The sequence below is a fragment of the Patiria miniata genome, unplaced genomic scaffold, assembly GCF_015706575.1.
Source record: "Patiria miniata isolate m_02_andy unplaced genomic scaffold, ASM1570657v1 HiC_scaffold_5, whole genome shotgun sequence".
Lineage (NCBI taxonomy): Eukaryota > Metazoa > Echinodermata > Asteroidea > Valvatida > Asterinidae > Patiria > Patiria miniata.
This window is the reverse complement of record NW_024037072.1, coordinates 30479578-30502801: the sequence shown is the minus strand read 5'-3', so window position 1 is coordinate 30502801 and position 23224 is coordinate 30479578. Positions and strand designations below refer to the sequence as shown.

General features: G+C 40.1%; 1 protein-coding gene across 1 annotated transcript in view; it reads left to right on the top strand.

The window, feature by feature from the left end:
• The window catches only part of LOC119740924 (echinoderm microtubule-associated protein-like 6), a 77272-nt gene that overhangs the window by 43926 nt on the left and 10122 nt on the right, over positions 1-23224 (top strand). Inside the window, exon 30 of the mRNA XM_038216411.1 lies at positions 286-458. Within this exon, the coding sequence (XP_038072339.1) occupies positions 286-458 (173 nt within the window). The remainder of the gene's footprint in view (positions 1-285; positions 459-23224) is intronic.

The window sequence follows — 23224 nt, the reverse complement described above, 5'->3', positions numbered from 1 at the left end:
CGCGGTGTCCAAAAATGTTGTTATGCTCAATTTATAATTGTGTAGTGATGCGTGTCTAAAATGAAATGAAACTCATAGGGGTTGAGGCCAAGCATAAGGAGATTCTGCAAAACAAACAATTTTCAGCATTGACTTCATGGTATTGCATTTATTTCAAAAATAGTCAGATGGACACTTTTTTGGGAACTGTATGCACAGTAATGTTTCAGGATCTACCAAAAAAAGACACAATTTTACGGAATAGAAAATTGATGACCCTGTTTTTTTCTGTTTCGCCTATTCAAGGTAATGACAACTAAAGTCAGCATGGGCTCATCGGCGCGATCCATCATCTACAGTCCTGACGGGGAAACCCTAGCCGTGGGGCTGAAGAACGGCGAGTTCTGTCTACTGGCTGTCGGAACTATGAAAGTGTGGGCCAAGAAACGAGAACGGAACAAGGCCATCACGGATCTGAGGTAAGGAATATGTTTGTATCCATCCACATACAGGTACCGTTTATCCATGAATGTGAGTGAAATACAGAATAATGTAGTGGGTCTGTGTCCCATATTGAACACAGACACACTACAATAGTCCAATGTGTGAATTCCGATTATGACGTCAAGGCAAGTATTCGGGCTGTGATTTCGCAGAAGTTGAACACATTTCAACTCTCAAATTCTCAAGGAAACCACTGAGGGAAACTAACTAGGTGCACTATAATTATTTAAAAGTTGAACAAAGAAATTGACCGGAGTGGGGTTTGAACCTGTGACCTCCGGATTGCCATTCCAGTGCTCTACCAACTGAGCTATCCAGCCCTATGTTGGCGGCTCCCCGTTTTGTCAATGTCTTTGTACAAACGAAGTCAAATTCACTTTGCATTCCTATCCGCGTGAAGTGTGAATCAGCTGTGTATAGGAAAACGAATAATTCTTCAAGCAAACTTGATACACAGTAAAGATGCAACGCGTACACTGTGGTCACCTTTCAGCAGTTATCCTGTTACATGTGCGTTCAGCAGGAACAGTGCGCGCATCTTTGCAAAGCGTTTAGCAAGCCATACTAGTGGTGCTGTATGGACCATGCGGTACGGCATATCACATTCTTGTTGCCATGGATAGACCAATCACGATTGAGGATTTAGGTTTTATTCAAGATAAATAAATATTTAAATACATTCTGGAACAGCAGAATGTCAACGGTGAGTAAAAATTGAAATACACACATGGAACATACATATTATATTTATTAAACTTGTAAAGTTCTACTCCTTTCTTACTATCACTCTTTCCAGTTAATTCAGTGTAAAAAAAACATCGATGTGTCTATACTTAAAAGACTGAAAATATCACATGCAGTGTTTAAACTCCTCACAAAAATTTGTTTCAGACCACCTTTTTATAAATCAAATTATTATCCATTTTTTTTTTATTTGATATAAAATTACATACATGTACCATATGCTAATCACAGTTGATATCAGCAAGAGGTGTATCTTTTCTGTTATTTTAATACCTCCTGCAGTTTGAAAAACTGCATATGAAATTTTTTCCGATATAAAATTTGCATGTGCACATTTTTCTGTGAGTTAGGACTCAAGTGACACCGAACCGGTTCTTCTGAGAACTAACACAAACTCACACAAAAATTAATTTAAAGATATAGTCCATCATTTGTGCATTTTGTTCGTTTGGAGCAACAAAAGTGTTCAAAATCTAATGAAGGACACTGAACAAGTAACCTGATGAAGTTTCAGCTCAGCTTCAACTGTATATTCCGAGAAAAACAGCATTCTTAGGATCTCAATTTCAAATCAAAAGTTGCTGAATCATGTTTTGAATTGGGCCTGAATTCAGCATCCGAGACGCGTTCTCTAGCTATACGCGCACTGATCCGATGAATTATAGCAACCGCGTGTGCGTCGTGCCAATGCTTGCGCGCGCTTCGCAGAATAACAAATTGAACTACAAATTGAAATTTTCCTACGGTGCATCTTAAGACGCACCGTAGGAAAGGCCTTCTTTCGTTGATTACTTCAAAATGACAGCTTGCCAGAAAGAATAATTTCACAGGGAGTTTAGTCCCCTTACTATCTTTCAACCAAGTATGTTTATCAACAATATTTACGCCAGTTACTTTTCGGATGGCTGCAAATGATGGACTATAGCTTTAACATTGTGTTTCCGCAAACTAATACCTTGCTGTTATCCCCACCATATGTTTTCACAACCATATTGACTAAGGGTTGATTACTCATTCAAGTAAAGATTATTCATACTCAAAATTGTACTCAGTTGCGGTTAATTCCTATTACATGTACAGTGTGTAAAGCATAATTTAAAGTTGACTTTTATACAATGTAACTATACTAAGGCCAGAAAAAAATATTTCTGTTCCCGATTACTTGGTATAAGAAAATAAGGAAGTTAGGTAGGGAATTGTTTTTTTGGGCGGCATGTTTTGTTGTGTACTACTGGTATCATATGGAGGTGTCTGCGTGTAGTCAAGGGTAAAAGGTAGTAATTGATGATTTTGAGGGGGTTTTCCTCATTTTATCCAAAAAAAAATTTAGGGTAGGGGCTTTCAAAATAGGGTAGGTAGTGTAACCGAAAACACAACTATTATTTTTTTTGGCCTGACCCTAACCTCCCCAACTCCATCAAAGTCCATTCCCCCATTTTGGGGATTTTGGTAGGCAAGCCATGCGAACCAAGTCCATCAAACTTCACCTATAGAAGTAGTGGATTTGTGGTGGATATCACTGGATTTGGTCCTGAAGCATTATGTGAAGCAGGACCAGTGATGGATTTTGGCGGACTTGGTACTGTTCTTAGTAAAAGACACTAGGGAGTTAAGGCTAATGAAATATAAATTGAAGGTGCACCATCAGCTGCAGGCTTCGAAAACAAATCCAAATTTAACATTTATGTACAAATAAGTGAGATTTATGTACAATTCATAAATACCTGAGACAGTTGAGCCGTTCCTATTGGTCAAGAGCCCCTCACGTGGGTGTTTTTAAATGGTTGATGAAACATTGGCTGGCTGGTTTTAAACACTTTTTCGGTGTCACGTGAAATTTGGACTCCTATGAAATCTGGTCCTTACCCTTTTATTGGTTGAATGTTCACAATCTCTATTATATAACCGACATACAGATCCTTGTCATTTGATCGGTGGAACTCACATCACGTGTCATTTGTTATTACTGCCATACACGCCGGTGCTCAAAAAGTACTATCCGCCCATGGGGAATGGGGAAATACTATTGAACAGTTACGATCATTCTTGTTCAATGACGCGTTATTTGTGTGCAAATGCATGATGGTGTGCGCGTTGTGCATATCGCGTATTGTTCCAAAGAGCCAGCACTATAGCATTGGGTTCAAACATTTTTGTGAAGGGGTGGTTTGGAAGAGAGAAATACATTTTTCACCAATTTTGTATTGAAATAAAAGTTCAAATTATATCAAATGACAAGGATCTATATGCCAGTTATATAAAACCAATATTGAGTGGCTTTAAATTGTGAAATGGGAGGAATATTATCGCTCGGTAAAATCTGGACTTTTCCAGTTCACTCGGCTTCGCCTTATGAAATGGAATAGTCCAGATTTTACCTTGCGATAATATTCCTCCCATTCCACGCTGAGTCACTCAATATTTGTATACTTAGGCATGCGCAATACTACCAATAAGTCCGTACTTCGAGAGTCCTCAATTCACATTACTACCGGCACCGCCATGTTCTGCGTCACATCGCGCAGTACGTGCCACGCGTGCCTATCTCCATATATGGAGATGTTTACAACTACTCGCGAGCGGTACTTACCATAACATGGCTAGAGGGGTGTTTAAAAAAACATGTAGTAAACTTTTTGAACAAAAACTTATATCTTTTTACTTGTTTTGACATTTTGTCTCAAAGGTATTTATGAATGGAAATAAATATTTGCTTGACCGGTATTAGACAAGTACATTTAAGACCGGCTCAGGGGCCTGGTTGCGGATAATGTCCCTCGCCAGAGTCCATTCCCCTGAGCCGGTCTTAAACACACTTGTTTAAAATCGGCCAAGCACATATTTATTTCCTTAATAATCATTGAAATATTTGCTTGAAACAATAGGAGCAAGTTCTTTCAAGAGATTTTGTGAACCACTTGTCTCTGACGTACCTTTTAGCTCATGCAAAATCTTGTAACTTTGTACAGATTTCACCACAAAATTATTCCTCAGTCCTTACTGCGCTAGCCAACCTGTGACACATCTGATGTTGGCAGGCTATGTGTTAATAGTTCATTAGACTAGTCCAACCATTGTCCACCAATATGAGATCTCTGTAGGTATGTGGAACTCTTATCAACAACAATTCCTTACCACACTAGCTCTTGGGTTTTTCCTTGAAGTATTTTGTAGATTTATAGTGTAAGTGGGCCCTTCCTTTTCTGTCAATGAAACAATGACCAATTAGATCACTATGTTTGGTCAGGTGACCACGGTAGATCTGTCAAATTTTGTTACAAGCACTGTGAGAAATATACACAGAGCAAAAGTGGGTGGGGCTAAGGATCGAATCCCTAACTGTCCGTCGGCAAAACATGATGGGAGAATGGCCCTATTCATATTCCTTCCTCCATACGTGTTATCTATTCAAACATTTATATTTATGTGCAGCGTAACAATGGATTTTGTATCACACTAGTTTCTACTAGTTCGTTTTTGATGAGTGGAGTAAAATGTCAGATGTTCTAAAGTCGTTGCTCAGTCAAGTCTGTAGTAGGCACAGTTGTTGATGGTAGTGACGTACTTGCTGGCATCAACCTGGGAGATGGTGACATTGTTGAGATGACACGTCTTGCCTGACAGGTTGAAGGAGCGGCAGTTGGGATCCTTGTAGCAGGCCATGCAGCATTGTATCGGGTGCTTGATCTGGGTGACCATGTAGGCGTGGCCCAGTAGGCAGTAGGGTGTGGTCATCAGGTCAGCATCTTGCTTGCTCACAGCTTGGCAACGAACTTGGAGTTTGAGTGGTTTCTCGCATATGACTCGTCTCAAGCCGTTGTTACCAAAACAAGGACTATCCAGAGATGCAGAAGTGAAGGGATCGAGTGATACGCATCTTGCATTGACCATTGCCAGCTCATCTTGGTTATCTTCAGAGCACACGTGTTTCTCGTCAATTTGCTTACAGCCAAGCCAGATTCGTTTGTATGAATCAGACTTGGGGAAAAATTGTCTGACCATGCTGGCGATAAATTCTGTCTCTTGCCGGGAGTTGAGAACCAGTAGGTTAGCGCCAAGGCTTGCACATTTCTTGTAAGCATCAATCCAAGGAACTTTGAACTCATTATCCAGAAACTTGAAGTAGCAAGAATGGTTGTAGTATGTCTGTCCTAGCGGACAATGCACACAGAGAGCATTGGCCCCAAGTACAACAAGCATCAGTGTAGAACAACAGCACAGCAAGATCTTCACATACATAGTTGGTTGGTGGTTTCCAAATTAGCAAGAAACAAAAATGGGTCAGTTCTTTTCCTAAAATTTTAACTCTCTTGTTTCATATTTTGATATTTGAATGAAAAATTCATCGGGTTTGTTGTGTGCATGCATGCAAGTCCGAAGCTGAAAAATATATGAGCCTAAGCGTGTGTTGGTGTAGTTCCCAAAGAGAGGGTAGCGGATTTGGTTGGCATGGAAACATGCGGATGGTGTTTACCTAATTGGATAATATCCTTGAAGACCTAATTACTCATTTATCAACCCTGCAATTTGGAAAGAAAGAAGATGATTTATTGATTTTATGGCATCCATTTGGGCCTTGCAGCATTAGGACGTGTTGCGTGTTACCGCAGAGACAAATCCAGTTACCAGAGCGTTACGTCTCCCTTTAACTCTTACTGATGATTTAAAGCTCTCGGTAGTCTGGCCTTGATTATATTGATACATAATGATTTATATAATATTGCATCACTTTGAGGGGGAAGCAAGAATATATTGCACTAGCAGTTTTGTCATAAGGAATGCAAGGTATTGTTGTACTCCTCGAAAAAAAGCCATGCAGTATTATTATTACTGACGTCAGGCTGACTTGATCCAAAAGAAATGATACTCTCTTGTTGATTTCAGGGTAATTTTGGAATCTTTATTTCTCAATTTTTTTTGAATTTGTCTTTGTTTATCAAACAAATCTTATACCTCTAGACTCTGTCATTTTTGTTGATATATGGTACATGCAAATGCTAGGCTGCTCTGTTGACTGGTTGACAACTGAGTTTCTACGCTCTTGATTGAGTGGGAGTCAGGGGAGTACGTGTCCATACCATAAGATGCCCAGATATCATTGCAATATTAGCATTCTCATATTACATCAATTCCTCACACAGATTTTTTAAAATCCAAAACAGCAAAAAGAAAAGATTATTGTGCATCGTTTAAAAACTTTGAATATGAATAGTGCTGTGTCGTTGAGAAGATGAATGGATTAAATATGTATTTGAAGTAAAAAGAATAAATAACAGCTAACCTTGTTAGTCCAATTCTTAACAGTTGATTAGACCTGTGCAACCAATGTTGCTGAACACGAAATGCCAGCCTAGTGTCATCTAACTGACTGAGTCACTGACTGAGTCTCTTACTGACTGACTGACTCACCCACTCCCCGACTGATTGACTGGCTCCCCGACCGACTGGATGAGTCTCTGACTGCACATACCAGAAGGCTATTACCTACTGTAACATCTTTTGAATGTGCAACTTAAAGTCTTTAGCAATAGATTTTACATTGTTGACAATAATAATAATAGTGTGGTGCTTATACAAAGTCTTATGCCAGAGGTGTCAAAGCGCTTTACAAACTCCTGTTCATCAGGCCACGAAACCACTTCTGTAGCAGTTCAACGTCAGCGCATATGGCTTGTACCTTCACAGGTACCCATTTACTCCTGGGTGGAGAGTATTGTGCTCAAATACAGAGAATCCCTGAATTTATCGCTAGGTGTGTTCTACTATGTTCGTTTTTGATGAGCAGAAGAAAGTTGAAATGTTTAAAAGCAGGACTCAGTCAAGCCTGTAGTAGGCACAGTTGTTGACAGTAGTGACATACTTGCTGGCATCAACTTGAGAGATGGTGACATTGTTGAGATGACACATCTTGCCTGACAGGTTGAAGGAGCGGCAGTTGGGATCCTTGTAGCAAGCCATGCAGCATTGTATCGGGTGCTTGATGTGGGTGACCATGTAGCAGTGTTGGAGCAAAGGCTTTGACCCTCAAGGCCAAGGCCAAGGCCAAGGCTTTGACCCTCAAGGCCAAGGCCAAGGCCAAGGCTTTGACCCTCAAGCCTCGAGGCCAAGGCCAAGGCTTAACCCTCAAGGCCAAGGCTAAGGCCCTGTTTTACGAAATGACCACTGATATAGAACTAATTATAGTCACATGAGTGACACATCATCACGCAAGGGCGGATCCAGAACACAATGTGGGGGGGGGGGCAAAGAAATGTTGGTCCCCCCCCCAAAAAAGGTGGGTCAAAAAATTACGGCTTGGGCTTCGGGGCCCGCTTAAGGGCTCCGAATAATTTTTGGATTCGAGATGTTCTGTGGTGCGATTTGAGGCAATTTCTGACCATTTTAACTGTTGTTTTTTTAGGAAAAGATGGTGGTGTACTCATTGCCTGCCTTTATTACGACGTCACATAAAAAAAATAGTTTCGTTGTTTGTTTTTTTTGGGGGGGGGGGCATGGCCCCTTTTGGCCCCCCTGGATCTGCCCTTATCATCACGAATTGCTCGTTACGAAGAACAACATTTCTTTAATTGCAATCAACATGCTCGCATATGCCTACACCGTTTTATGACTGCACTGTATCTATTAAAGTATAAGTTCAGGTCTTCAATATGGTTTAACTAAACAAAATAATGATTTACTTCTATATTGACACACAATTCTCCCAAGTGTAACAAAAGGGGGATCCAAGAAACTAATTTGGGAAATTTTTATTTGCTGGCCCAGCATGCTCAGAAATATCAGCATTATCTAAAACAGATACATGTAAATCTTTAGCACTTATCAGGGAGACATACATGTAGGCCTATACAACCAATCAGATCTATTCCATAGTTATATGCAATTAAAGTGATCATCTCATTAGCCCCACAAGTGTACGGAATATTGTTGCATCAAATCTACTACAATGGTAACAAAATGTGATGCTACAAAAGTGGAAGTGTGCCCAACACACAAATCTATAGGGTGCTTCCCTCCTCCATGGTAATATGATTAAAATGGTAACAGCAAAATTTCGAACAGATTTATCTGGAAAATGCAAAAATCTATGGGCCTTAAAGAGCCTTGACTCAAAATTGCAAGGCCCTGAACCCTCAAGGCCAAGGCCAAGGCCAAGGCTTTTGCCCTCAAGCCTCGAGGCCAAGGCCAAGGCCCTAAAATCCAGCCTTAAGGCAGCCTTAAGGCCAAGGCTTAACATCAAGGCACTACATCACTGCCATGTAGGCGTGGCCCAGCAGGCAGTAGGGTGTGGTCATCAGGTCAGCATCTTGCTTGCTCACAGCTTGGCAACGAACTTGTGTTTTGAGTGGTTTCTCGCATATGACTCGTTTCCAGCCGTTGTTACCAAAACAAGGACTATCCTGAGATTCGTGAGTGAAGGGATCGAGTGATACGCATCTTGCATCGACCATTGCCAGCTCATCTTGATTATCTTCAGAGCACACCCATTTCTTGTCAATTTCCTTACATCCGAGCCAGATTCGTTTGTTTGAATCAGATTTGGGGAAATATTGTCTGACCATGCTGGCGATAAATTCTGTCTCTTGCCGGGAGTTGAGAACCACCAGGTGAGCTCGAAGGCTTGCACATTTCTGATAAGCATCAATCCAAGACACATGTGACTCTAGAAACTTGCCGTAACAAGAATTGTTAAAATAGATCCATCCTTGCGGGCAAGATGTACACAGAGCATTGGCCCCAAGTACAACAAGCATCAGTGTAGCACAACTGCTCAGCAGGGTCTTCGCATACATGTACATAGTTAGTTGGTCGTTGTTTTTTTCAAAAAAGGTAGAAAATTTCGGATCTCACAAAGTGATGTTCTGTCAGTTCTATTCCTCAACTCAAATTCAGCTCTCTTGTGTCATACATCAATATGAAGGTGAGCACAGAAACTTAAAAATGTATAAGTCCAACGTACATGGTTGGCATGGAAACGTGTGGATGACCTTTTTAAATTGGATAATATCCTCGAAGACCTAAGTGGTAATAACAAATTCATCAGCCTGGCAATTTGACAAAAAAAGGATATTATTTATTGATGGACTTTAGTGCATTCAGTCTGGCCTTTTGGCATTGAAACGTGTTGGTTGTTACTCTTAGACGAATCACGTTACTGGAGCGTTAAGAAGCATCATACAGATGTTTCTGTTTAGTTTGGCCTTCATCGTCTTGATAAATCATAAATATTACCTGTCCATGTATAGACTGTACATGCCCTGTGACATCATGCCGACCTGCAACCGCTGGGCAACCCAAACATTTAAGCATCTTTTGCATGTTATTTGGCCTACTTTAAACAGCATATGTGATGCGATCAAGCTAAATGAGTCGTTTGTCGACCCTGGTCAATTTGGGTGGTTTTTTTTACAGTTTTGAAAAGAGTACAATCTCAGCATTATTGATGTGAAAACTGCATGCTGATACCCTCTTTAGTTCAAAAATTATGGAAGTTGGAACACCAAGAGATGTGATGAAGAGATGTGATGAAGTGGCCCTATTTTGGCCTGAATCTCTAAATGAAAGCTCCTGACAAACAACTCATTCAGCTTGATCGCATCACATATGTCAAGTTGTCAACACCTTTAAACCGTTCATATTTCAAGAGCTACATGTATACATGCAGTGCGGAAGAGAACCATTTGCTGGAAGTTGGCTTCACGTGACTACAATATCCAATTTGTCAACAAAATGTCACATCGTCTATGTCATTTACATACATGTACATTTCTCATCAACGTTTTTTTAAATCCAAAACAGCTAGCAAACAGAAGGGATTATTGTGCAACTTTAAAACCTGTTCATAAAAAGTGTTGTGTTCTGGGCGAGATGAAGACATTAAAAATGTATTTAAAGAAAACAAAAAACAACTAGAGTTTCGCGTTTGTTGAGTTACAAACGCAGAGTGGTCGGGCGGAGAGCCTTTTCATTATACACTGCCCAGTTAAGTTAGGAATACATGTATATGTACAAAAAAGGATCACGAAATTAAATCCCTTCAAGTACAATCAATGTTTCAAAAAAGGTATCTTTAACAGTGTGATAAATTTCAGTAAACATTCTATCTGCACAAAAAGTTATTTCTGGTTTGATGACGTCATCAGTCAAAAATGGTACAGGTGTAAGTGAATACTGATAAAGTTCGGAGAGGATAATTTTTCATTGGAAAGTTAAAATAACGTATGAAAATATGGGAAATATAATAGTTTGTATCAATAACACCTAACTTCCGGTTTGAGACGTATTGGTAACGCCTACTTCCAGTTTGATGACGTCACAGCATTAGAGATCCAAAGGTGAACATTGTAATTGATATCATTATTTGGACTTCGAAGATATGACAGGGATCAAATGATAGAATTAAATTAAAACTATGATCCTCTTCAAATTCTCCTTAAAGTAACTTCCGGTCTGATGACGTCATGAATTTGAAACCTTGCCAAGTTATCTGTGGTTAATCAGAGAATATCAAGGGGCGATTTGGTAAAATTTGGACGAATGGTTTTAAAATTAAAGAAGGGAAACTCTATTCTATACGCCGATAGGGGGCGCCCTTTCGGATGTTGACCTCATCACACTGTTTTTTGCGTCTTGCATTCCTCACCAAACACTTTCATAATATATGTCTGTAGTAAAATGCTTCCGCTTTTGAGTTATATTCAGTTTTTATTGCGCTTCCGGTAACACCGGAAGTAAAGGTCAAACGGTTTTGCGTCCAGGAACACAAAAAATTTCTCACGGCATAGTCTACAACCTCACGAAAAAACGAACATGATACTCTATTTAGTTCAAAAGATATAACGCAAACTATTTTGTCAAAATTTGCCCTTAAATCGCTTGTATTTTGATACCTGATGACGTCGTGATGACGTAACAAAATTTACAACATCTTCATAATATGGTACAAGTTCACACAAGGTTTTGTGATCATACCGTGAACCGTTCGGAAGCAATGTTGCTTTGTTTTGATTTCAGGCTAACGTCTTCATTTTGAATTCACCTAACTTTGACCTTCCGGTAGACCCGGAAGTAAAGGTCAAGCAAGTTTATGTACACAACAAAAAATGTTTAGCGATTAATGGTCTATCTGATTACAGAATACAAATATCATTGAATGTTTAGTTCAAGAATTATAAGTGAAAGTAATTGGTCACTTTTTCAGATAAAATCACTTGTAATTTGACACCTGATGACGTAATCATGACGTCAGAGTAATATGCACCACTTCAGATGAGGGTCGATATATATTGAAAGTTACAAGTTCATACCATATACTGTTTAGGAGAAAACCCGCGGAAACGTATTGTCCAGAAAAAAACAAAGAAAGAAAGAAAGAAGATTAATCGTAACAGATCCAAAGAGTGGTCGGGTTGTGCCCGACCACTCAACAAACCTTTTACTCTTGGTAGTCCAACTAGACTTGTCTAACCCATGTTGCTGGACCCAAAATGCCAGCCTACATGTAGTGTCCTCTAACTGACTGAGTCACAGACTGACTGATTGACTGAGTCATTGACTGACTGACTCCCCGACTAATCTTTAAAATCTTTAACAATAGATTTACATGTATATAGCATTTTTGACAAAAGCAAAGTATTGTGCTCTAATACGGCGAATCCATGAATTTATCACTAGTTTCATTTCTACTTTGTTTGTTTTTGATGAGCAAAAAAAGTTGAGATGTTTTAGTCAAGCCTGTAGTAGGCACAGTTGTTGACGGTAGTGACGTACTTGCTGGCATCAACCTGAGAGATGGTGACATTGTTGAGATGACACATCTTGCCTGACAGGTTGAAGGAGCGGCAGTTGGGATCCTTGTAGCAGGCCATGCAGCATTGTATTGGGTGCTTGATCTTGGTGACTATGTAGGCGTGGCCCAGCAGGCAGTAGGGTGTGGTCATCAGGTCAGCATCTTGCTTGCTGACAGCTTGGCAACGAACTTGGAGTTTGAGTGGTTTCTCGCATATGGCTCGTTTCAAGCCATTATCACCAAAACAAGGACTATCCCGAGATTCGTAAGTGAAGGGATCGAGTGATACGCATCTTGCATCGATCATTGCCAGCTCATCTTGGTTATCTTCAGAGCACACGTGTTTCTTGTCAATTTCCTTACAGCCAAGCCAGATTCGTTTGTTAGAATCAGACTTGGGGAAATATTGTCTGACCATGCTGGCGATAAATTCTGTCTCTTGCCGGGAGTTGAGAACCACCAGCTGAGCCCGAAGGCTTGCACATTTCTGATAAGCATCAATCCAAGACACTCGTGACTCTAGAAACTTGCCGTAACAAGAATGGTTGAAATAGATCCATCCTTGCGGGCAAGATGTACACAGAGCATTGGTTCCAAGTACAACAAGCATCAGTGTAGAACAACAGCACAGCAAGATCTTCACATACATAGTTGGTTGGTGGTTTGCAAATTAGCAAGAAACAAAAATGGGTCAGTTCTTTTCCTAAAATGTTAACTCTCTTGTTTCATATTTTGATATTTGAATGAAAAATTCATCGGGTTTGTTGTGTGCATGCATGCAAGTCCGAAGCTGAAAAATATATGAGCCTAAGCGTGTGTTGGTATAGTTCCCAAAGAGAGGGTAGCGGATTTGGTTGGCATGGAAACATGCGGATAACGTTTTTCTGATTGGATAATATCCTTGAAGACCTAATTACTCATTTATCAACCCTGCAATTTGGAAAGAAAGAAGATGATTTATTGATTTTATGGCATCCATTTGGGCCTTGCAGCATTAGGACGTGTTGCGTGTTACCGCAGAGACAAATCCAGTTACCAGAGCGTTATGTCTCCCTTTAACTCTTACTGATGATTTAAAGCTCTCGGTAGTCTGGCCTTGATTATATTGATACATAATGATTTATATAATATTGCATCACTTTGAGGGGGAAGCAAGAATATATTGCACTAGCATTTTTGTCATAAGGAATGCAAGGTATTGTTGTACTCCTCGAAAAAAAGCCATGCAGTATCATTATTACTGACGTCAGGCTGACTTGATCCAAAAGAAATGATACTCTCTTGTAGTAATTGCTGTCTGCTTATTTCCACATACGGGCTTAAAACTTCAGCAAAATACTTGCTAGTGTAAGCTTATCCAGCATCTCAAAATTTGTCAGTAGATTTTTCTACTGAATATACAAAATATACTGCACTCTTGGTTGATTTCAGGGTAATTTTGGAATCTTTATTTCTCAATTTTTTTTGAATTTGTCTTTGTTTATCAAACAAATCTTACACCTCTAGACTCTGTCATTTTTGTTGATATACATGTACGGTACATGCAAATCGTCGGTTGCACCACGAACCGACGTATCGCATTTTTTTGTGTTTCGAGAAAAACCGATTTAAAGTTGGTCATTATTTTGTAGGTTCATTCCATATACCCTCTGTGTAAGAATTCAAGCTGTTTCGCTTTTGCTAGTAAATTATAGATTGAACTTTATTGTATGCAATCCGTGTGCATCTGAGTTGCTAAGTTTTTGAGAAATTGCTCCAAAGTTATTCGTCACTTGGTGGAACAGATTTTTATCATGTTTTTCCTATGTTATACAACGTGCGTAATAGTGGCCGTGTGCCAGATACGGAGATACGTCGGTTCGTGAAACGCTTAATTCCAATTTTTCATGTCGATGCTGCTTTGTGACGTCATAGCACTATGGGAATTAGCGTGTAAAGCGGCGTATCGGGATACGCCACTTCGTGGTGCAGCATTTTTCATTTTTTAGAGATACACCACACAGTCTAATTAGTGTTCTTAGTTAATTAGAACTCTGATCGGAATAAAACTTTCTGAGAATGAGCACTTTGATGAAATAATAACGTTAATGACAAAAACTCAATTTGGCAAAAAATCGAGATATGCCCAGATATCATTGCAATATTAGCATTCTCATATTACATCAATTCCTCACACAGTTTTTTGTAAATCCAAAACAGCAAAAAGAAAGGATTATTGTGCATCGTTTAAAAACTTTGAATATGAACAGTGCTGTGTCGTTGAGAAGATGAATGGATTAAATATGTATTTGAAGTAAAAAGAATAAATAACAGCTAACCTTGGTAGTCCAATTCTTAACAGTTGATTAGACCTGTGCAACCAATGTTGCTGAACACGAAATGCCAGCCTAGTGTCATCTAACTGACTGAGTCACTGACTGAGTCTCTTACTGACTGACTGACTCTCCCACTCCCCGACTGATTGACTGGCTCCCCGACCGACTGGATGAGTCTCTGACTGCACATACATGTACTGGTAGGCTATTACCTACTGTAACATCTTTTGAATGTGCAACTTAAAGTCTTTAGAATAGATTTATGTCACACTGTTGACAATAATAATAATAGTGTGGTGCTTATACAAAGTCTTATACCAGAGGTGTCAAAGCGCTTTACAAACCCCTGTTCATCAGGCCACGAAACCACTTCTGTAGCAGCTCAACATCAGCGCATATGGCTTGTACCTTCACAGGTACCCATTTACTCCTGGGTGGAGAGTATTGTGCTCAAATACAGAGAATCCCTGAATTTATCGCTAGGTGTGTTCTACTATGTTCGTTTTTGATGAGCAGAAGAAAGTTGAAATGTTTAAAGCAGGACTCAGTCAAGCCTGTAGTAGGCACAGTTGTTGACGGTGGTGACATACTTGCTGGCATCAACCTGGGAGATGGTGACATTGTTGAGATGACACATCTTGCCTGACAGGTTGAAGGAGCGGCAGTTGGGATCCTTGTAGCAGGCCATGCAGCATTGTATCGGGTGCTTGATCTGGGTGACCATGTAGGCGTGGCCCAGCAGGCAGTAGGGTGTGGTCATCAGGTCAGCATCTTGCTTGCTCACAGCTTGGCAACGAACTTGTGTTTTAAGTGGTTTCTCGCATATGACTCGTTTCAAGACATTGTCACCAAAACAAGGACTATCCAGAGATTCGTAAGTGAAGGGATCGATTGATATGCATCTTGCATCGACCATTGCCAGCTCATCTTGGTTATCTTCAGAGCACACCCGTTTCTTGTCAATTTTCTTACAGCCAAGCCAGATTCGTTTGTATGAATCAGACTTGGGAAAAAATTGTCTGACCATGCTGGCGATAAATTCTGTCTCTTGCTGGGAGTTGAGAACCAGTAGGTTAGCGCCGAGGCTTGCACATTTCTTGTAAGCATCAATCCAAGGAACTTTGAACTCATCATCCAGAAACTTGAAGTAGCAAGAATGGTTGTAGTATGTCTGTCCTAGCGGACAATGCACACAGAGAGCATTGGCCCCAAGTACAGCAAGCATCAGTGTAGAACAAGAGCACAGCAAGATCTTCACATACATAATTGGTTGGTGGTTTCCAAATTAGCAAGAAACAAAAATGGGTCAGTTCTTTTCCTAAAATTTTAACTCTCTTGTTTCATATTTTGATATTTGAATGAAAAATTCATCGGGTTTGTTGTGTGCATGCATGCAAGTCCAAAGCTGAAAAATATATGAGCCTAAGCGTGTGTTGGTATAGTTCCCAAAGGGAGGGTAGCGGATTCGGTTGGCATGGAAACATGCGGATAAGGTTTTTCTGATTGGATAATATCCTTGAAGACCTAATTACTCATTTATCAACCCTGCAATTTGGAAAGAAAGAAGATGATTCATTGATTTTATGGCATCCATTTGGGCCTGACAGCATTAAGACTAGTTGCTTGTTACCTCAGAGACAAATCCAGTTACCGGAGCGTTATGTCTCCCTTTAACTCTTACTGATGATTTAAAGGTCTCGGTAGTCTGGCCTTGATTATATTGATACATAATGATTTATATAATATTGCATTGAGGGGGAAACAAGAATATATTGCACTAGCATTTTTGTCATAAGGAAGGTAAGGTATTGTTGTACGCCTCAAAAAAAGCCATGCAGCATCATTATTACTGACGTCAGGCTGACTTGATCCAAAAGAAATGACACTCTCTTGTAGTAATTGCCGCCTGCTTATTTCCACATACCGGCTTAGAACTTCAGCAAAATACTTGCTAGTGTAAGCTTATCCAGCATCTCAAAATTTGTCAGAAGATTTTTTCTACTGAATATACAAAATATACTGCACTCTTGGTTGATTTCAGGGTAATTTTGGAATCTTTATTTCTCAATTTTTTTTTGAATTTGTCTTTGTTTATCAAACAAATCTTATACCCAGTCCTTTATTTTTAAGGAGCGCAATCGCGCAGTCGCTCCTACTGCGCTCCTCGACTGTCTCAAAGGAGCGCTAAAAATAGCGCTCCTCAGAAATCCAAAAGAGGGCTCGTCAAACACGGAAAGTTTAAAAATAAAAAGTGATAAAAACGCAAAGCATTTTAAGTCTTAAGCTACGCGTATTTTTCGTTGGTATAATCATGGAGAAATAAAACATAATGCCCAAACTCACGTTAATATGCCGCTGGACATCGCTAAAAATGAACGAACACCGAGCTCGTACGTACTGTATAAGATCGTGTGTGTACGTACAGCGGTTGTATAGTGTGCGTGCACAATCTGCATATCGCATAGAGCTGCATGTATGAAAACACGTGGGCCCGTACGTGCGAGTGCAGCAATGACTGGTTCCCGCTGCGTCGCGCACTAAGTCCCAATGAAGGCATGATGAAAATGCGGTAACCAGTCAATGTAATAGTCGCGCGCGGTGCAATGCACTGCCGTACAGTGTTTTGCGTGCAGGCCGGACGGAATAGACATCGTAAAAATGCCAAGAAAACAACGATTGAGAAGGATGATCTTTGCAAGCTTATTCACAGAACTTGATCTCTCTTGTCTGTGTATGTATTTCCCGTGTTCATGAATTTATTTTGAGGAAGTTTTACTGGTATGTGAAGTGAAACGATGCAGCGTGTTTCACCGAAATCCTATACCGTAAAACGAGTCTCATTGCCGGCCCACCACACACAGTGCATCACAAACGCTCGTACTAGTGCGAAGTTCAGATGTTGTTAGCCAGTTTCTCGTCGTGACTAGCATTGTGTATATGGCATACTTGACCTGCATTTTCCATTATTTTTAAGATTATCGACGGCAGATATTTTCGATAAAACTTAAGGCAAGTTTGAGTCATTTTGAGGCCCTTTTTGTATAGATTTCGCAGAGCAATTGAAAAAGTTCAGGCTGAAAATTTCATATGATTTTAACGAATCTGAAAGCAAATAGTCAGTTGCTTTATGTGCCGTTTATTAACTCTCCATTTTCCAAGTATAATCAAGTGATGAACGTACTGACAACTGTATTAAAAAATGAAAGCCTAAGCAGTAGTCAAACCTTTTATTAATCTCCATTTAGTTAGTTTTGAAAAATAAATTTTACCTTGTCTTACAGTTACAAAAACGAAAAAAGTAACGCAACTTGAGCATATGTTATTATGCAAAAACTAATAATAATGCAGCCCCTTGAATAAATCCTTATATTCAAAATAAAACAAAAACAATGGTAACCCGTCGTTTTACCGCTGTTTATCCGTGGATTTTAAGGAGAGCGATTTGCTCTCCTCAAATATTTGAGGAGAGCGATTTATAGCTCTCCTGGATTTTCTTTAAATGAAGGACTGTATACCTCTAGACTCTATCATTTTTGTTGATATACGGTACATGCAAATGCTAGGCTGCTCTGTTGACTGGTTGACAACTGAGTTTCTACGCTCTTGATTGAGTGGGAGTCAGGGGAGTACGTGTCCATACCATAAAATGCCCAGGTATTATTGCAATATTAGCATTCTCATATTACATCAATTCCTCACACAGTTTTTTACTAATCCAAAACAGCAAAAAGAAAAGATTATTGTGCATCGTTTAAAAACTTTGAATATGAACAGTGCTGTGTCGTTGAGAAGATGAATGGATTAAATATGTATTTGATGTATAAAGAATAAATAACAGCTAACCTTGGTAGTCCAATTCTTAACAGTTGATTAGACCTGTGCAACCAATGTTGCTGAACATGAAATGCCAGCCTAGTGTCATCTAACTGACTGAGTCACTGACTGAGTCTCTTACTGACTGACTCCCCCACTCCCCGACTGAGTCACTGACTGACTCCCCGACTGGATGAGTCTCTGACTGCACATACCAGAAGGCTATTACCTACTGTAACATCTTTTGAATGTGCAACTTAATGTCTTTAGCAATAGATTTATATCACATTGTTGACAATAATAATAATAGTGTAGTGCTTATACAAAGTCTTATACCAGAGGTGTCCAAGCGCTTTACAAACCCCTGTTCATCAGGCCACGAAACCACTTCTGCAGCAGTTCAACATCAGCGCATATGGCTTGTACCTTCACAGGTACCCATTTACTCCTGGGTGGAGAGTATTGTGCTCAAATACAGAGAATCCCTGAATTTATCGCTAGGTGTGTTCTACTATGTTCGTTTTTGATGAGCAGAAGAAAGTTGAAATGTTTAAAAGTAGTACTCAGTCAAGTCTGTAGTAGGCACAGTTGTTGACGGTAGTGACGTACTTGCTGGCATCAACTTGAGAGATGGTGACATTGTTGAGATGATACATCTTGCCCGACAGGTTGAAGGAGCGGCAGTTGGGATCCTTGTAGCAGGCCATGCAGCATTGTATCAGGTGCTTGATGTGGGTGACCATGTAGGCGTGACCCAGCAGGCAGTAGGGTATGGTCATCAGGTCAGCATCTTGCTTGCTCACAGCTTGGCAACGAACTTGTGTTTTGAGTGGTTTCTCGCATATGACTCGTTTCCAGCCGTTGTTACCAAAACAAGGACTATCCTGAGATTCGTGAGTGAAGGGATCGAGTGATACGCATCTTGCATCGACCATTGCCAGCTCATCTTGGCTATCTTCAGAGCACACTCATTTCTTGTCAATTTCCTTACATCCGAGCCAGATTCGTTTGTTTGAATCAGATTTGGGGAAATATTGTCTGACCATGCTGGCGATAAATTCTGTCTCTTGCCGGGAGTTGAGAACCACCAGGTGAGCTCGAAGGCTTGCACATTTCTGATAAGCATCAATCCAAGACACTTGTGACTCTAGAAACTTGCCGTAACAAGAATGGTTGAAATAGATCCATCCTTGCGGGCAAGATGTACAGAGAGCATTGGTCCCAAGTACAACAAGCATCAGTGTAGCACAACTGCTCAGCAGGGTCTTCGCATACATGTACATAGTTAGTTGGTCGTTGTTTTTTTCAAAAAAGGTAGAAAAATGTAGGATCTCACAAAGTGATGTTCTGTCAGTTCTATTCCTTAACTCAAATTCAGCTCTCTTGTGTCGTACATCAATATGTAGGCGAGCACAGAAACTTAAAAATGTATAAGTCCAACGTACATGGTTGGCATGGAAACGTGTGGATGACCTTTTTAAATTGGATAATATCCTCGAAGACCTAAGTGGTAATAACAAATTCATCAGCCTAGCAATTTGACAAAAAAAGGAGATTATTTATTGATGGACTTTAGTGCATTCAGTCTGGCATTGTGGCATTGAAACGTGTTGGTTGTTACTCTTAGACGAATCACGTTACTGGAGCGTTAAGAAGCATCATACTGATGTTTCTGTTTAGTTTGGCCTTCATCGTCTCGATAAATCATAAATATTACCTGTCCATGTATAGACTGTACATGCCCTGTGACATCATGCCGACCTGCAACCGCTGGGCAACCCAAACATTTAAGCATCTTTTGCATGTTATTTGGCCTACTTTAAACAGCATATGTGATGCGATCAAGCTAAATGAGTCGTTTGTTGACCCTGGTCAATTTGGGTGGTTTTTTTTGCAGTTTTGAAAAGAGTACAATCTCAGCATTACTGATGTGAAAACTGCATGCTGATACCCTCTTTAGTTCAAAAATTATGGAAGTCGGAACACCAAGAGATGTGATGAAGTGATGTGATAAAGTGGCCCTATTTTGGCCTGAATCTCCAAATGAAAGTTCCTGACAAACTACTCATTTAGCTTGATTGCATCACATATGTCAAGTTGTCAACACTTTTAAACCATTCATATTTCAAGAGCTATACATGCAGTGCGGAAGAGAACCATTTGCTGGAAGTTGGCTTCACGTGACTACAATAACCAATTTGTCAACAAAATGTCACATCGTCTATGTCATTTACATTCATGTAAATTACTGTTACATACATGTAGATTTTTTAAAATCCAAAACAGCTAGCAAGCAGAAGGGATTATTGTGCAACTTTAAAACCTGTACATGAAAAGTGTTGTGTTCTGGGCGAGATGCAGACATTAAAACTGTATTGAAAGAAAACAAAAACAAAAAACCTTTTACCCTTGGTAGTCCAACTAGACTTGTCTAACCCATGTTGCTGGACCCAAAATGCCAGCCTACATGTAGTGTCCTCTAACTGACTGAGTCACAGACTGACTGATTGATTGAGTCATTGACTGACTGACTCCCCGACTAATCTTTAAAATCTTTAACAATAGATTTACATGTATATAGCATTTTTGACAAAAGCAAAGTATTGTGCTCTAATACGGCGAATCCATGAATTTATCACTAGTTTCATTTCTACTTTGTTTGTTTTTGATGAGCAAAAAAAGTTGAGATGTTTTAGTCAAGCCTGTAGTAGGCACAGTTGTTGACGGTAGTGACATACTTGCTGGCATCAACCTGAGAGATGGTGACATTGTTGAGATGACACATCTTCCCTGACAGGTTGAAGGAGCGGCAGTTGGGATCCTTGTAGCAGGCCATGCAGCATTGTATCGGGTGCTTGATCTGGGTGACCATGTAGGCGTGGCCCAGCAGGCAGTAGGGTGTGGTCATCAGGTCAGCATCTTGCTTGCTCACAGCTTGGCAACGAACTTGGAGTTTGAGTGGTTTCTCGCATATGACTCGTTTCAAGCCGTTACCACCAAAACAACGACTATCCAGAGATTCGTAAGTGAAGGGATCGAGTGATACGCATCTTGCATCGATCATTGCCAGCTCATCTTGGTTATCTTCAGAGCACACCTGTTTCTTGTCAATTTCCTTACAGCCAAGCCAGATTCGTTTGTTTGAATCAGACTTAGGGAAATATTGTCCGACCATGCTGGCGATAAATTCTGTCTCTTGCCGGGAGTTGAGAACCAGAAGGTGAGCGCCAAGGCTTGCACATTTCTTGTAAGCATCAATCCAAGGAACTTTGAACTCATCATCCAGAAACTTGAAGTAGCAAGAATGGTTGAAATAGATCCATCCTTGCGGGCAAGATGTACAGAGAGCATTGGTCCCAAGTACAATAAGCATCAGTGTAGCACAATTGCTCAGCAGGGTCTTCGCATACATGTACATAGTTAGTTGGTTGGGTTTTTTTTCCAAAAAAGGTAGGAAAATGTAGGATCTCACAAAGTGATGTTCTGTCAGTTCTATTCCTCAACTCAAATTCAGCTCTCTTGTGTCGTACATCAATATGTAGGCGAGCACAGAAACTTAAAAATGTATAAGTCCAACGTTCATGGTTGGCATGGAAACGTGTGGATGACTTTTTTAAATTGGAATATCCTCGAAGACCTAAGTGGTAATAACAAATTCATCAGCTTGGCAATGTGACAAAAAAAGGAGATTATTTATTGATGGACTTTAGTGCATTCAGTCTGGCCTTGTGGTATTGAAACGTGTTGGTTGTTACTCTTAGACGATTCACGTTACTGGAGCATTAAGAAGCATCATACTGATGTTTCTGTTTAGTTTGGCCTTCATCGTCTCGATAAATCATAAATATTACCTATCCATGTATAGACTGTACATGCCCTGTGACGCCATGCCGACCTGCAACTGCTGGGCAACCCAAACATTTAAGCATCTTTTGCATGTTATTTGGCCTACTTTAAACAGCATATGTGATGCGATCAAGCTAAATGAGTCGTTTGTCGACCCTGGTCAATTTGTGGGTTTTTTTGCAGTTTTGAAAAGAGTACAATGTCAGCATTATTGATATGAAAACTGCATGCTGATACCCTCTTTAGTTCAAAAATTATGGAAGTCGGAACACCAAGAGATGTGATGAAGTGATGTGATAAAGTGGCCCTATTTTGGCCTGAATCTCCAAATGAAAGTTCCTGACAAACTACTCATTTAGCTTGATCGCATCACATACATCAAGTTGTCAACACTTTTAAACCATTCGTATTTCAAGAGCTATACATGCAGTGCGGAAGAGAACCGTTTGCTGGAAGTTGGCTTCACGTGACTACAATAACCAATTTGTCAACAAAATGTCACATCGTCTATGTCATTTACATTCCTGTAAATTCCTCATCAACGTTTTTTTTTAATCCAAAACAGCTAGCAAACAGAAGGGATTATTGTGCAACTTTAAAACCTGTACATAAAAAGTGTTGTGTTCTGGGCGAGATGAAGACATTAAAAATTTATTTAAAGAAAACAAAAAACAAAAAAGCTTTTACCCTTGGTAGTCCAACTAGACTTGTCTAACCCATGTTGCTGGACCCAAAATGCCAGCCTAGTGCCCCCTAACTGACTGAGTCACAGACTGACTGATTGACTGAGTTACTAACTGACTGACTCCCCGACTAATCTTTAAAATCTTTAACAATAGATTTATATTACATTTTTGACAAAAGCAAAGTATTGTGCTCTAATACGGTGAATCCATGAATTTATCACTAGTTTCATTTCTACTTTGTTTTTTTTTGATGAGCCAAAAAAGTTGAGATGTTTTAGTCAAGTCTGTAGTAGGCACAGTTGTTGACGGTAGTGACGTACTTGGTGGCATCAACTTGAGAGATGGTGACATTGTTGAGATGACACATCTTGCCCGACAGGTTGAAGGAGCGGCAGTTGGGATCCTTGTAGCAGGCCATGCAGCATTGTATCGGGTGCTTGATCTGGGTGACCATGTAGGCGTGGCCCAGCAGGCAGTAGGGTGTGGTCATCAGGTCAGCATCTTGCTTGCTCACAGCTTGGCAACGAACTTTGATTTTGAGTGGTTTCTCG